We start from the raw sequence: 15127 nt of genomic DNA, 5'->3' as shown, positions 1-15127 counted from the left end.
GGAGAAGTTAACATCGGACCATGGCGCCCTCCTGTGGTCAGACACAGTATTACACTACCTAAAAAAATATCCAGACTGAAGGTGAAGAATCTGCAGAAAATCCTTATGTAACAATTTTCTTTTTTTTTCTTTAGAGATCTATTTTTGTGATTGTAGTGCATCATGTTTCCCCTCCATGACACTTAAATGTCATATTACCCTCCTGCAGCCAACACACTGTAACAGTTAATTGTTGTTAATCCTCTATCTTACAGTCTTTTGGGATACTTTTAGAAAATTTATTTGACAATTTTTTGTGGCAAGCATGCATAAAGTCAAAATATTAAATACTCTAACAGGTTGACCTATGGTGTGCAAAAGTCAAAAATGAATCTTTGACAAAAGAGAGCAATTATTTTTTTTTTTTTTAAATGCACCTTTAAGATGAAGGAGGCTATTCACAAACACATGTCGTCCCACCTGACATGGTGGCATGGGTGATTAACCCACGCCACCATTAGTGTGCTTTGATGGGAAGGGAGCGGCTTTTGGCTGCTCGGTATGGATTAATGCGTGTTTATATGCATTTGTGCACGTACGCTCGTTCCTTGGTTTATGTGTTTGCGTGTGTCTGCGTTGGACCTCGCCAGAGTAAAGGAGCTGTCAGGACAAATCACCTCTTGTGTGCTCCAGGGGTTTTTCATGCCTCTCCGTTTCAGCCCAAATGAAAATACGCTCTTCACAAATAACTGGAGTTCCTTCCCAGTGTTTCCTTGGCAGCTCTTCCTGTCTGGAGACTCTGGTTGCTGCGTTGTATAATGCTTGGGAGTGTGTGAGAGCTCCTCTGTGCCTTTTCTAATAATTAACAGGGATCACATTTCTTTGCTATGATGTATTTAAGATCTTCAGGCGCATTGTTTTACGTTTATGATGAACAAGTAAGCAATTTACAGATTTGTGTAACCACAATGTGTATATTAAAGATAAAACAGTACCAGTCAGACATTTTGATTCACATATGCAAGCATTGCTAATGTTTTCCCAAACTGCACAGGTGGCCAAATTACAGTGCAAAGGAAAGTGAACTACCAACTTGAATGATGCTCAGGTGAATAATAGCAATGCTAATGACAAACATAGACAACAATTTTAAGAGTGAGATGAAAAAAAAAAAAAATGACATGTAGTTATATTTAAATTCAAAAACACACAGATTACAGATTTTTATCTTTAAGGGATAACAATGAAAACCACATATTTAAATACATTTAACTTCCCCCAAACAGTATTTAAAATTAAAAACCTAAACTTCCTATCTTTATTTCAGGCATCATTGCAAACTTTATTTCTATATGCAAATGTCAAAATACTGAGAAATATTTTACAAGACTTTTTTTCTAAGTCAGATATTTTTTTACATATGCTAATAGTAATATGCCTGAACGTTTTGCAGAAGCCCATATGATGATATTATGTCTTTGTAAGATTTTGATTCTTGTTCATTTCAGCAAACAAAGGCCACCCAGCAAGGAAGAAAACAAAATGTTTTTTAAATTTTTTTTTGTCCATAATGGCCATTGTTGCGCTTGGAGAACATAAGGGAAAACATACGGCTTGAGAACCTCATCCAAACTGTAAATTATAGGGATGGCAACATCATAATGTAAAAATTTAGATGCAGAAGGAATTAGTTCTGCTTACAAAATAATACATTATTATGAGTAAGAAGCGTTCTGATAAAGGGTTTGACTTTATTAGAAGGAAAACGTAACATTCTGTTTTTGTAATGCAGTCATATATCTTTATGACACAACAGAAATCTATTTGTCAAATGCTTGGCTAAAGGTAGTCAGCGCTGCAGATAGCTTTTTGCCTTCGGTGTGGACAGATCCTAATGCAGCTGGAAAAAAAGAAGAAGAGACGCAAGAAGAGGGGGCAGACAGAGAGGAAAAAGGGTGAGAGAGTGGCAGTAGTATTGGCCTGAAAGCTTGGACATCTCGGCCAAATCTTACAATGAATAAAAGACGAGCACAGAAAGAAGGATGAAGATGGGAAGCTTGAATAACAAAGAGAGGCACAAAGTGAAAAGAGTGCAAAAAAGGGACACACTTTACAAGAGAGGGAGAATTTGGAAGTACATGTGTGTGGATGTGTGTGCGTGCACAAAGGTCTGCTGCAAATCTCAGTGGTTGTGGGACACTTCCAAGAAGAGACCCATCTGCCAGGGTGATTTCATTAATAATACACGCTCTTTGTAGAATGCACTCAATCTCACTCTCTGTATTTTTCCTGCATCCACTCACACACGCACATGCCCACACACACACACACACACACACACACACACACACACACACACTACATCCAGGGGGGAGACAAAAGCCTCCTCGGTCATCTCCACACTCCCAGTAGTAACATAGAGTTGAGCCCATTAGAGGTAAGTTGTTGGTTCATCCATATGTAGGAAAGCTCTCAAGGGGTGACCTCTCAACATGTTTGCTGATAGTGGGAAAGGTGGAGGAAAAGGATGAGCTCACTCCTTTAAACCCCCACTGTGTCGAGAGCTGAGAGTGGCCACCACGGCGTTCCACTCACACGCACGATGTGCACACAGCCCCAAAGAAACAAACAATATTAAAAAGTGTGCAGAAACACTCCACCCTGCAAGGGTTATTTATGGAATAAATGCCACCATACTTCAGCTACGCCATTTCTGACTGTCTCTGGCTTTCAAGTTTAATTTCTTTCTTTAAACCATAGCAGCTACACCTAAATGCAAACATCTGTGGTAAAATGAACAGGTCATAGTGTACTCATTTATGCTCTGCAATTCTTCCCTTGGATATTTTTGGAGCAAATCCAGACAAACACATTAGCTAAGGAGCTGTTTTGTGTTAAATGAATCTTCTCTTATACATCTAGCTCAGGCCAGGAAATTGGTATCAAATGTAAATGGTCAATGGAAATGACTCATTCTACTTTTACTTTTAGTATCGGGTAACCGAACCCTGGTCCAATTTTCAACAGCATTAACACACCGGAAGAATATGTAGTAGAATTTATAGTAAATATACTAAAAATCATAGAGCAACAAGTGTTCAGCCAAGAAGCTGACAGAGCTGGTGCAGGGGTTTTTCACTTTGTCCTCATTTACACAGTCTTCACCACAGGTCTGTCCCTGTGTCCTGGAAGCCTTCAGGTTTGTCTTTGTCCCTGATCAGACAGTGAAATTAGGTCTTGGGTCACAGATCTGACTTTTTTTTTCTGGTTATTTTTAGTCCTGGCAGTTTGCAGCACTGAAGAAGATCTTTGTAACACAAGTCAGTGAAGGGTGCTGATAAACTGTTGACTCGCAGGCATTAAAAAAAAAAATTCACACAGAGGCAAATATGTGAAGAAAACAGTTATACACACACACATATAGGAACACCCAGATGGATACACATCCACCGCTTCCTCAACTCCATGTCCTTGAGTCTCAGCGTTATTTGTTCATCTCCCCTCTGCTGCTAGGTCTAGCCTTCGCTTCACTTCATAATAACCATCCGGTACACCTCTAGATGCTCCCAAAAGTGAAACCAGACTGACTGATTCCACATGCCAAAGCTTACTTGGGAGATGCTGTGATTATAGTTTAAATGTCCAACTGTGGTGCCTAACTAAATCTCACCTTCCATTCCTTCACTTCCTCCTTTTGTTCTCCTGCCTTTTCTTTTTTCCCCCCCAATTGTTTTAGTATTTCTGGCAGCTGTGACACATTGAGCAAACAGTGTTCAAGCTGGTCATGATGGAGTAAGCAGCAACAAACAAGAGATTTTATGTAAACCATCAGCTCAATGTCAGGCAGTAAGGCATTCCTAAAAACAGTAACCAGTGCAGGACACAAATGACTGCTTTTAGTCCAAAAACAGCCAGAGTATCCAGTGTGCCCTAGCAAGGCCTAATTTATACACACTGTATTTCTCCACAGTTTGCTAAATTGATGTAAATTTTGTCATCTGTATCCATGAACCAACTTGGGTCCCCTAGAAGTTTCTGCATGTACCAAAATTGAGCCCCGATCTTTGTGGCCGTGCTGACTGTGTGTACCAGTAGGGACAATGCAGTCCCGAATTCAAAGGGTGGCACCAAACACACAGCAAGTAAGCAAAAGCAGCAAGTCGGACTACAAGCAGTGGTAATTTTAAAGAAAACTATTGTTGATTTTCCCATTTGGTTCATCTCTCAGGAAGAAAAAAAAAAATGCTAAAATTTAACTGACAGCTTGGGTAGAAAAATTAAAACTTTTTCAGCTCTTAGCTTTTCAATATTTATACTTTAATTGCCTCTTGGTGCCAAATAATGATCATCAAAACACAAATAAGTTGCTTTATTTTATCAAAAATAATTTTTCTATTTTTATTTTGTTCAGATCTCAGTAATCGACTTCCATTGTGCAAGAACATCAACATTACCTTGGTTTACTTTATTTGTAAAGTTCTCCAGGATGACCTTTGTTGTGAATTGGTGCTGTATGAATAATCTGAATTAAATCATTGCTTATGACAAAATAACAACAATATCAAAGATATTCTTTTTTTGGAAACGTCAAAATTCAAATCTTGGTCAAATTGATGCACTCCTCAAACAAACTACTTAACTACAAGACTGCTGTAAAATTTTAACTGAAGAAGGAAGACTTAAACTTAATAAAAAGAACAGAAACTGTAAGTTATGTGATCATTTCACTACTTTGCCATTTTGCACATTTGAAGTTTTGGTCTTTTTGCACCATTCTACCTTTTTTGGGTGTGAAAAAGCAGATCTGTAACTACCCTCCTGCCTCTTCATTGGTGAAGAAAGCAGGAGATACAGGAAGAGGGCAACAGTTTTTCATATAAAGGTGTTATTCTTCTGAATTGTTCCTCTCAGTAAACCTTGGATTTGGAAACATTGGCAAACTTATGGAAATTTCTAAGTTTAGGTTCAAGAAAGAGACTCATGTTTACAGTTGCTAAGAATAACCACACTTATCACTGTATTTCCTAATATAAGATTTTAGACAGAGTTAAAGTTGATTTCTTGAGCTTTTTTTTTTTTAAAGCTGCTTTTCTAACACAAAGGTTGTGATATCACCTTCCTTAGTAACACAAATAATAATCAACTGCCAATTACAGAAATGGTCCAATAAATATTTTCACAGCTGTTAATCTCTAACAGAAATTGGGGGGGATGTCTCCAAAGGTCAAAGCTTTAGAGTTCAGGACTTCTCTGACCAAACTCTGAAACTTTCGGCCTGATTTTGAACTTATCACTTATAACTTAAGTGATAAGTTAAAACTTATCAAAATATAGTAAGCAGAATGTTGTAATGTCAAAGATCTTTCCTGTAATTATTCTACTATGTCACCAGGTGATGTTCTCACTAAAACCTGGACAACAGAGTACATCCTAAAATCCTTACCGTGGCTCCCTGTAACTCAGACAATAGACGTTAAAATACTTCAGTTAGTTTAAAAATGACTGAATGTCTTAGTACCAAATTACACTAAATATCTGTCGTTAATGTATCAACCTTCCAAGCCACTCAGATCTTCTGGTTCTAGTCTACTTTGCATCCCCAGAACCAGAACAAAACATGGAGCATTCAGCTTCTATGAACCACAAATCTGGAACAGATATGGCATAACGGTTTGGGTCTATTTCTCAGGAACATGTTATTTTAATTTTACCAAATCTAAAAAAAACTTTACATATTTGTTAAAAACTAAACAATCGAGCATTACAGAATTGTTAAATTATATTTTTGTTGATGAAAATATTTAATCTTTTAATATACCAAGGGTCATGTTTCTTCCTTGCATGCGAGGTATTTTTCTTAGGCTGAAGAGATCATTTTAATCTATTAGTTGCAGTATTTAACTACAAGAATACACAAAGATGCAAACATGAATCTTTGTGTGAGAGTGAAGCCCAGATTTAAGAGGCCTTTCAGATGGATAAAACAATTATGTGCATGAAGGGTTTTTTGTCTTTTCAGCTTGGGGACGAATTGTCAAAAATATGAGGAAAATACTCACAAGGAGGGGTCGTGGACGAGATCTTTGAGGTTGATGCCGCTGCGGTCCTCTGCTAGGTTCCGAAAACAGCTGTCACTAACTAGAAAGAAAGACACAGAAAGATGAGAAAGTTTATTTGGCATAAATTCAATTTAGCGCAATACTTGGAAGGGCTTCAGACTTTAGCCAATGTTAACTGGTGAGAAATGACTCATTCTCATGTCGAGCAACTCTTGACGTGAGAAAACCTCATCCAGTCTAACAAAAGCATCAACAGAACAATGTGATTCAATTGAAATATAGGAAAATAATATTCTTGGCAAACATTGGAATTGGAATAAAATTGTGCTGTTTAAATAACCATAAATCATTTTTGTTTGTAAAAATGAAAGGGACTTTTCAATGAAGACTTAATGCAGCCCAAGACAGCTTAGCCACATTCACATATTTTATTGTTTGGTCAGAAAAGAAAGAAAGAATGAAAAAAAAATATTTGACAGACTTCAAATATTTTTTTTATCAAAAAAGAGTCAAGATCAGACTTATCAAATGTTTGGCATATCACAGCACAGAAAATAAAAACCATGAGACTTTATGATTTTAATTGCAAAGATCTGGATAAGCAGAGACTTTATGCAAGTGAGGGTCTTAAGAATTAGAAGAAAATCAAATACACCAGGCTGGAGGAAAACACTGGTCTTCTATTTGATTTGTTTTTTTTTTTAAAAAACAATTTTCTTTTTTCAAAATTTATGTGATGGGTAAATGCAATTGGTTTGGCTTGCTTTTTGCGGGGATGATTTATACTGAGGTCCAATTCAAACAGATTCACAAACTAATTAGTTTAGCAGAGATACATGGACTGCATTGAAAATAAGTAATAAATAAGTCAAGGTCTAGGGGAAAAAAAAAAAAATCGGAAAGACCTTCAGAAAGTGTAAGCAAATGCAGTTTAAAAGCATCCATCCGTCCATCAAACCCCAGACTTCGAACAATTCCCAGCTCCCTCCATGGGAATGCCGAGGCATTCCCCGGACGGCCAGGAGTTGTAATCTGTTCAGCAAATCCTTGGTCTGCCCTGAGGCCTTCCCCTGAGGGACTTTTCCACAACATGTCCCAATGGAACGAAAGCACACATCACTGTACTTGTGCTCAAGACCACTTTAAAAATGTACAGGAAGTTTGACTCCTTGAAGGTAAAAGGAAAAGACATGAGGAGTGAGTTAAGGCTTTTGCTCAGCAGCGTGTTCATCTATTAATCAGAAATCTGGTGCCCACGCAAAACAATCAGTACTTATCAAGATCTTCTTGTACAGTTTTGCTGTGTCATTTGTCATATTGCTGAACTGCAATTAGGTAAATATGTCACCTCTGACTTACGGAGCATGTGCTGGTATAAAACAAAAAGTTCCCATCATAAAGAAAGTTTCTACCTTCAACACACAAACTAATCAAAACACAAAGTGATGAGTGGATAAGGACGACACAATTAGATATATCTTTAGATATTTAGTGCAGAAAACAAGTTGTCCACTAAACAAAATTATAAAATTAAATTATTTCCAGTAAACCCCAACTCTTTTTTAATGTTCAAAACCATCTGTTTAGCCCAACATGTGTAAGACGTAAAAAAAATTCCAAACAGTACTTAAATGATCTGTGCAGATTATGAGCAATTATGTATCTACTTACTGGTATTAGATTGTGCCATTAATATTAAACATTACTTAAAAGAATTTTGAGTCCTAAAATTTTAACTCCGTCTCTTTAAGAAGCTCCTGCTCTTTCCAACACTCCTCCTTCAGCACATCACAACAATGCTTCTCATTATGCCATTGTTTCATGACCATCATGCTTTTTTTATTTATTTATATGTTTGAACTATTGTACTCTTCAAAACTCTCTTGTAGATGAGAACTAGTAATCAAATATTTTATCTGGTAACAAAAGTAAAAACGAAAACTTCATCACACCAACGTTCATGTTTTAAAGTTCTTTTCTTTTGGGATGACAAAAATAATCCAGAGGTTTTGGATTAAAACAAATTGAGAGATGGCTGGGCGTGCTGTGGTGGCGTAGGGGATAGCCCGACCCACAATTGGAGGCCTTCACTCCTCGACGCGGTGGTCGCGGGTTCAATTCCCGGACCCGGCCGACGTTTGCCGCATGTCTTTCCCCCGTCCCGTCAGCCTACTTTCGAATAACGGACACTACAGCCCACAAAAAGAAATATAAAATAAATACAAATTTGAGAGATGGGTAGTCAAAGTCTTCTTTAACATATAGGAGTCAACAAAGACTATTGCATGTTTTAACTTTATTCTAAGGAAGGTCACATTTGTCTGCTTGAATATAGAAACTCACTCTAGCCATAAAAATTAAAGGGATGAAACAAATATATCCCTCCAGGAGTAATGCTGGTGTGAAGATATAAATCATTTGTTTAAAACAGATGATAATATGAGGCATAATGCTTGGCACAATTAACTAATTTCCAATAGCTGTAATATTCAATACAATATGTTATCAATTTTTGTGTACAAGTCATAGTAAAAATACAGTGGAGCCTTTGGCCTTATGTGAACTTCCTGGTAAAATAATAGACGAGTAAATACATTTCTAAAAATGTGGGCTCTAATCTATTGTTGAGACATCTTTGTTGAAATTGTAAATAGGGCATTTGGTGTCACATTGAATAAGAAAATAAATGTATATGTTTACATAAATTTTTTATTTAACTGTATTACAATTACAAACCACAATTTACCAAAGTAGTCAGATAAAAATCTTGGTTTCACTTTCTTTCAAAAGTAAGTAAGTAAGTAAGTAAGTCCCCAAAATCACAACTGACTAAAAACCATTTTGCTTTTTAATACTGTACCACATAAATGTCGTCACCAGAGGAAATATACAATCCACCAATCCTGTCATTACCATGCACCTTTATTGTCTCCAAGCATTCCTTACAAAGCCACAGCTGCCCCTTGACTACAGAGCAGGTGTGAGTCATCACGGTGATCACAGTCATACAGAGTGACAAATAAGGTGAGATGCCGAGGAAGACAAAGACAATAAAAGGGGACAGTTAAGAAAGATGGAGAAAGACGATACGTCCTGTTATCTGAAGGGGTCACACATGAGTGGACATGGTCGTGTTCTAAAATAAAGTCTAAACCTGATGATTTGGAGGGTGATGGCGTTGGTTTGGTGGATTTAAGCCAAAAAACTTGATGTGCTAGAAGTAGTCAAGACTGAAAATGTCATGATGTTGCTCAAATGAAGTGCTATGATCCATGAACGAGAGGAAGGGGGAGAAAGGACAGAGCAAGGGAGGGGGTGAAACAAGAAGGGTGTACAAGATGGAAGTAAGCTGTCCAGTAAGGCACGCAATCAGGATGGGGAAGATGGGGCTGAGAGATTTAGGGAAAGATGAGAGAGAATATTAAGATGGGAGGAAGGAAAATTCGTTAAAACAGGAGGGTGATAAAAACAAGGCATTGCTGATGGGGCACCTTTGTGCAGAGAGAGGTAAACACAAGAAGCTGGACGTAGCTCTGGGCTTTGGCAAATAAATTGGAAAGTGCTGACATTTGCACACCAAGTCAACTCGGGAAGAGAGGATGAAACAAGGCAGACAGAGAGACTGCTGGAAAAGGGTGGAGGTAAGCAAGCAAAAAAAAAAAAAAGAAAGAGTAAACGGGGTGCAAAAACATGGAGTGCACCTTTGCTGTGGAGGGCCATGGCTGCATAAATCCATGCGTGTGCATATGTTTGTATGCGAGGCGGAAACTTCTTTCAAGACTGCAGTATTCCTTACAAACACGCACACTCAGAGCCTTCCTCAGTCTTTCTCTCCCAGCTACCCCTTGATCTAAAAATAGCTGCTTCTCTCTCCTACAAGAGGCAGCAACCATTCTGAACCAATCAACACGGTCTGTCAAAGGCATCGGTATCCACCACCCCTCTGAGTGTGTGTGTGTGTGCACGTACGTATTCGCCCGCACATGTGCAACAAGAGGGAACTCCTAACTGAAGGTAATAAAACTGCCCTCCCCTGCTGCAAAAGCAATCCCTTTCATAAAACAATGGCTGGGAAATAAAACTGAAATTGAGAGCAGGAAAGGAGCAAAAAAAAAAGGAGGGAAGAAAAGAGGAGAGAGTGGAAGAGAGGGACAGGGAGATCTGGCTGCAGTGGAAACAGGCTTCAAAGGAATATTAATGTGATCCTGTGCAAGAGCTGAATAAAGGGGAAGAGACGAAAGCAGGAGAAATGGAGGAGGGGAAAGCAGAGCAAAAGAATTTACGACGCTGCACCCTCCCACATCGCTCGCTCCGGCTGTGCACCTTTCTCCAGGTGAAGCTGCAGCTCATATAGACGTTCATTGCATCTTCTTGAACACTGTAAAAAAAAAATAAATAAATAAAAATCCTAGAGCAAATCAATAAAACTTAATCCTACTCAGATCTGCTTCCACTTGTAGAATCCTGATAAAAAAGACTGCATATCTTAAATTCAGGGGATTTTGACATGTAAGACATCCAGTCTTTGACTGGTTCTAAAATGATTTAAGTTTAACCTGGAGCGCATCAAACCACATTGGATATTCTATATTGGGGATATTGAATAAAAAAAGACTAAAGTCTTAATCAGAGACATGAATCACACCTCTGGATTAGATCTGCAGCTAAAGATTGGGTCACTTATTCTATCAATCATTCTGATGATCAATTGAGTAACATGGTAAACTCTTAATAACAAAATTGACAAATGAAGGTCTCTATATTCTGAAGTTAGCAGTCTGGATTCTGTTCAGTTCCTCATGTCAATACAATTCCAAGACAGGCTTCATTTTCTTTACTTGTTATTCATAATAAGTATAGAAAAAATGTTTGCAAGGACCTGCTTCTTTCATGAGATTTCTTGATTTGTTTGCAAGGAAGGTTTTTGATGTTTGAATTTGATCACAGATTTTTTTCTTGGCAAGCTAAAAATAACAGCAGCAAACTTTATTATCAAAATAAAATTCTTATTTTGCAGGGCATATATCATGTATCATCTCTTATTAAAAATTGTCTGCGCTTGTGAGCGGGTGTGAGTTCAGAGGCCTGGATGTCCACAGGCCACAGGAGTGGGTGGAGATCAGGAGGCCAGTGCTTCAGAAGCATTTTGCCAGGCAACACCACTTGTGTATATTATCCAGATTACCAAACCCGAGCACAAACAGGTGAATATGTCTTCTGAAAAGGGTTAAATGCTAAACTCTGGCTGTGCAAAGAAGGTCAGGACACAAGAGAATAGTATCAAGAGGCCAGGAGAAAGGGAGCGGATCTCAGAAGATAAAAAATAACAGTCAGACTGCAGGCTAAAGATTAAATATTCTAACACGAGGCAGACATTTATTTCAAATGATTGTCTTTTCCTGATCAAAATTTCAAGCTTAAACTTAAGAAACTGGCTTTGGTGTATAAGTCCAATGAGAAAGTGAAGAGTTAGAAAATAGAAGGAAGAGAAACAAACAGATGTATTGTTCTTAAATCTGATGTTAATGTAATTTAAAATAGATTAAAGGTTGAAGTTTATAGCAGAATTTAAAAGATTTTCAAATAGAATGTGGACTTTTAATATTTTATAAAACGCATTAAGAAAGTTAGTTAAATTATCCTTTATTGGAAGAAGAATTGAACAAGACTGTTTATTTAACAATTATTGTACCAGGATTTCCCTTGAGATAAAATCTCTCTTTCGAGGGAAACCTTTAAGGAACCATATAAACATATAGTTCATTGGAAAGGATGTGATTAATAACGCAAGACTGTTTCAGAGAACTTTTTATCAGTAAAGACTTTAAAGAAGCTCACAGAACTAAACTCTTTTCCCGAGGTGTGATGTTTAGAAATCCAATACAGATGAACCTGGGATGTTTAAGGAATATTTGATACCAAGAAGTGAAAGTCAGGACCACATGCACTTTTTCAGCTGAACACAAGAAAAATTTGGGGGACAGAATTGCTGGAACATAGAAGTGACTTCACATTAGCAAGAGCATTGCAGTTTAGGTGTATTTTCTGAAACAGTTACTTTAGCTTGCAGCCACGAGGCACCTTTAATTCAGTAGCTTGGCCAGCTAGCAGGCTGTGAGCTGTCAGTCTGTCAACGACTGGCAGAGAGGGTTCATAAACTGCTAATATGTTCCACTCAATCATTTCCGGGACATAAAGCAGTCAGCACTCATTATCTCCCTGGGATCCCACACTAATGGGGATTTCCCTTATAGGATGCCCTCATATGCTCTCATTCACATGCATCCCTCACATTGAATGTGTCTGCATCTCCAGTTACATGTGTGAAGAGAATGAAAGTCCTCAAAAGCCTTATATTATCAGGTGCACGTGCCTAACATTACCTCAACATGTAACCTCGAAAGTATCGCTAACAACTCTGATCTTAGAAACTGAGGTTAGAAGTAGAACAGTTTTGGCTTTGTGGCAGGCTACATAGAACGAAAAACACTAGGGATTCAGTTTAATATAATTTCTTCTTACGCTTGTTCTGAGTAGATCACTGGGTCATTATTATAGCTAAGGAGCTATTGAATGGCTGAATTATCTAAAACTCAAAGTTAAGGCCTAAATAAAGTAACATTCCTTTGAAATTATCTGGTAAAAAAAAAAAAAAAAAAAAAAAAAACAAACAGAAAAAGTCTGAATAAATACTTTAAAAACCCTTCAGAAAGACATTGTATAACGCACATATTAAAAACTTTGCGCTTCACACAGATCTAAAAAATCTTGACATCTCGACTTTTTGTATGTTGTTTAAGAATTTCACACAAATTCTAAGATTCTCTTTCCTGTAAAGATATTGTTAAGAAACAAAAGCACATATGTTTTGCAAGCTTGGAAGAACGGTCTCAAGTTTTCAGAAAGCAGGTTATAGCAGCTGGTAAGTAATTTAAGGAGATCTTAAAAGCATCTGAAATCAGCCATTCGTCTGTATAGAAAAGAATTTAAAAATGGAGGACATTTAAGCCCACTAACGGCATGCTCAAATCGGATTTTTCAGGCAGGCTCATTCTGGCAGGAGACCATAAGATGTAAAAAAAAAAAAAAAAAAAAATCTCACAAAAAGCCCAAAATGTCATCAGAGGGTCTAGAGTAAATTAGAGTTTCTGTTAATGGTGTAACTAAAGTCCAACCTACATCAGGACTACTGGATAGGCCTGTTGCAATAAGAAATAAATAATCAAATGATAAAGATAAGAAAGAAAGATAGAAAGACTGCAGGTTCATCGCACAAGTTTCATAGGAAATGAATGGCGAGGGAGTGACGTTGCCTCCTGAGTGTTGAACCCACAGCTGTGAACTCCCACATCCATTACCTGCCGAACCTGACCACTGCAGTCTTGGAGCACTTTTTAAGGTTCAGCCGTTCACATTTGGCAACACAACAAACGCGTCTGCACCCTAAACAGAATCATCCATTGCAGCTTGGAATAAAATCAATTACTGATGTATTTAATCGACAAACAAAATACAAAAAGGCCAGTGAAAATTGATGTGCACTAAGACAGTTTGCTCTCTGAAGAGCTGCTGCCCTTTAACTGCTGCTGGAAAGCCATCCTTTCAAAAAAAAATGCTGCAAACATTTGACATTGAGTACACAATAGTAATTTTACACTTTTTTTCACAAAAGTCCTAATTGGCAGTATCCCCCGTTTCACCTGCCCAACCTAATGATTAATATCTTCCAGTTTCAGTATTAACTGTTCTTTAGGAATTAGTTTATTGACATTTGAGAGTGTGTACCTGGATTATTATGGCATTTCTATGCTGTTAATTAACAATGGTCTCAAAACTACAATGTCATTGTTTATTAGGTTAATTTCTGGGACAATTAATTGCCCAGAAAAAATTGTTATTGTGACAGACCTGAGACTGGAATTGTGTTATTTTCTCAGATTAATCTTCAGTAGATTTGTGTTGTACACCAGAACAGAAGACAGGTTTGACACACACCAATTAAGATATTCCAAAAAAGAAACTTTTTCCTAACCAAGAAGCATAAAAATTACAAAGCATGATGATGCCACCACCATGCTTCACCTAAGACATAGTGCATTCAGCTTAATGTGGAATAGCAGCATGATATGTGATAAACTTTAAACAAGACTTTTAACCCTCTAGTAGATTACCAATAATTCAACAGGCTTAACCAAATAAAGTACTGAACCTGGTTGCTCACTGCATCTGGATAGGTGCATTTTAGAGTCTTCCGAGAGAGAAACAGAAGAACATCCACTCATTGTCCCAGTAGCCCACTTTGTACATTTGTTGTCCATTGTCCTTTATTTGCTTGCAGCAGTGCAAATGACCCTTCCGTCGAGAGGAGCTCAATTGGAGATCACGCACTGGATTGGACGGACTTCTGCTGGTGGGAGGGATAACACATTTCCCCACCAATAGGTCTCATCCAAAAAATATATTATTGCCACCAGTGTTGTATTTTATTAGCTTGTTCTATGGCAAATGAAAACACTGGGCCTCGGGCTTCGGATTAACTGGGTTTAATGATGAACAGAGGGTTGGATCCTCCTCCAGATTGTAATGGGTTGGTGTAGACACATGACTTAGGGGGGGCTTTCAGTTCTACACCCCTCTTATAAGCTAGAAGGGCAGAAAAGCAATGGTGCACAAATAACAGCGTCTTCATTCCATGACAGGATAAATTTCCAAATTAATAAAGGCTTCATGGTGCTAGGTAAAATATAGTAACAGCAATAACAGCAGATAACCTAATCTAATATAAGACCACTGTATCTTAGCAACCTTGTTAATTCTGAGGGGAGCGGTGGGGTAAGCAGCAGAGGCACAGTATTCATCATCAAAGACACACCCAGCAACAACACACACAGACGCAAACAGCGATTACTCACAAAACTCTCAAATCCACAACACGAGGCACACACACATGCTTTCTTAACATTAGCCACAATCTCAATCACACTGTGATGCCTGTGACAGCACACACACATGTAGGACTACACACACACACGTACACACAGGTCTTGAGGCTTACTGTAAGCAGCTGGGAGAATGGAGGGGGTGTGAAG

At 38.0% G+C, this 15127-nt stretch overlaps 1 protein-coding gene across 1 annotated transcript in view; it reads right to left on the bottom strand.

Annotated features, from left to right (window-relative positions):
* Nucleotides 1-15127, bottom strand: part of gphnb (gephyrin b) — a 160192-nt gene that overhangs the window by 48414 nt on the left and 96651 nt on the right. Inside the window, exon 4 of the mRNA XM_044107236.1 lies at nt 6039-6117. Coding sequence (XP_043963171.1) covers nt 6039-6117 — 79 coding nt within the window. The remainder of the gene's footprint in view (nt 1-6038; nt 6118-15127) is intronic.

The sequence above is a fragment of the Gambusia affinis genome, linkage group LG22 (genome assembly GCF_019740435.1).
Source record: "Gambusia affinis linkage group LG22, SWU_Gaff_1.0, whole genome shotgun sequence".
Lineage (NCBI taxonomy): Eukaryota > Metazoa > Chordata > Actinopteri > Cyprinodontiformes > Poeciliidae > Gambusia > Gambusia affinis.
The sequence above is the reverse complement of the archived record's forward strand: the minus strand, read 5'-3'. Positions and strand labels throughout refer to the sequence as shown.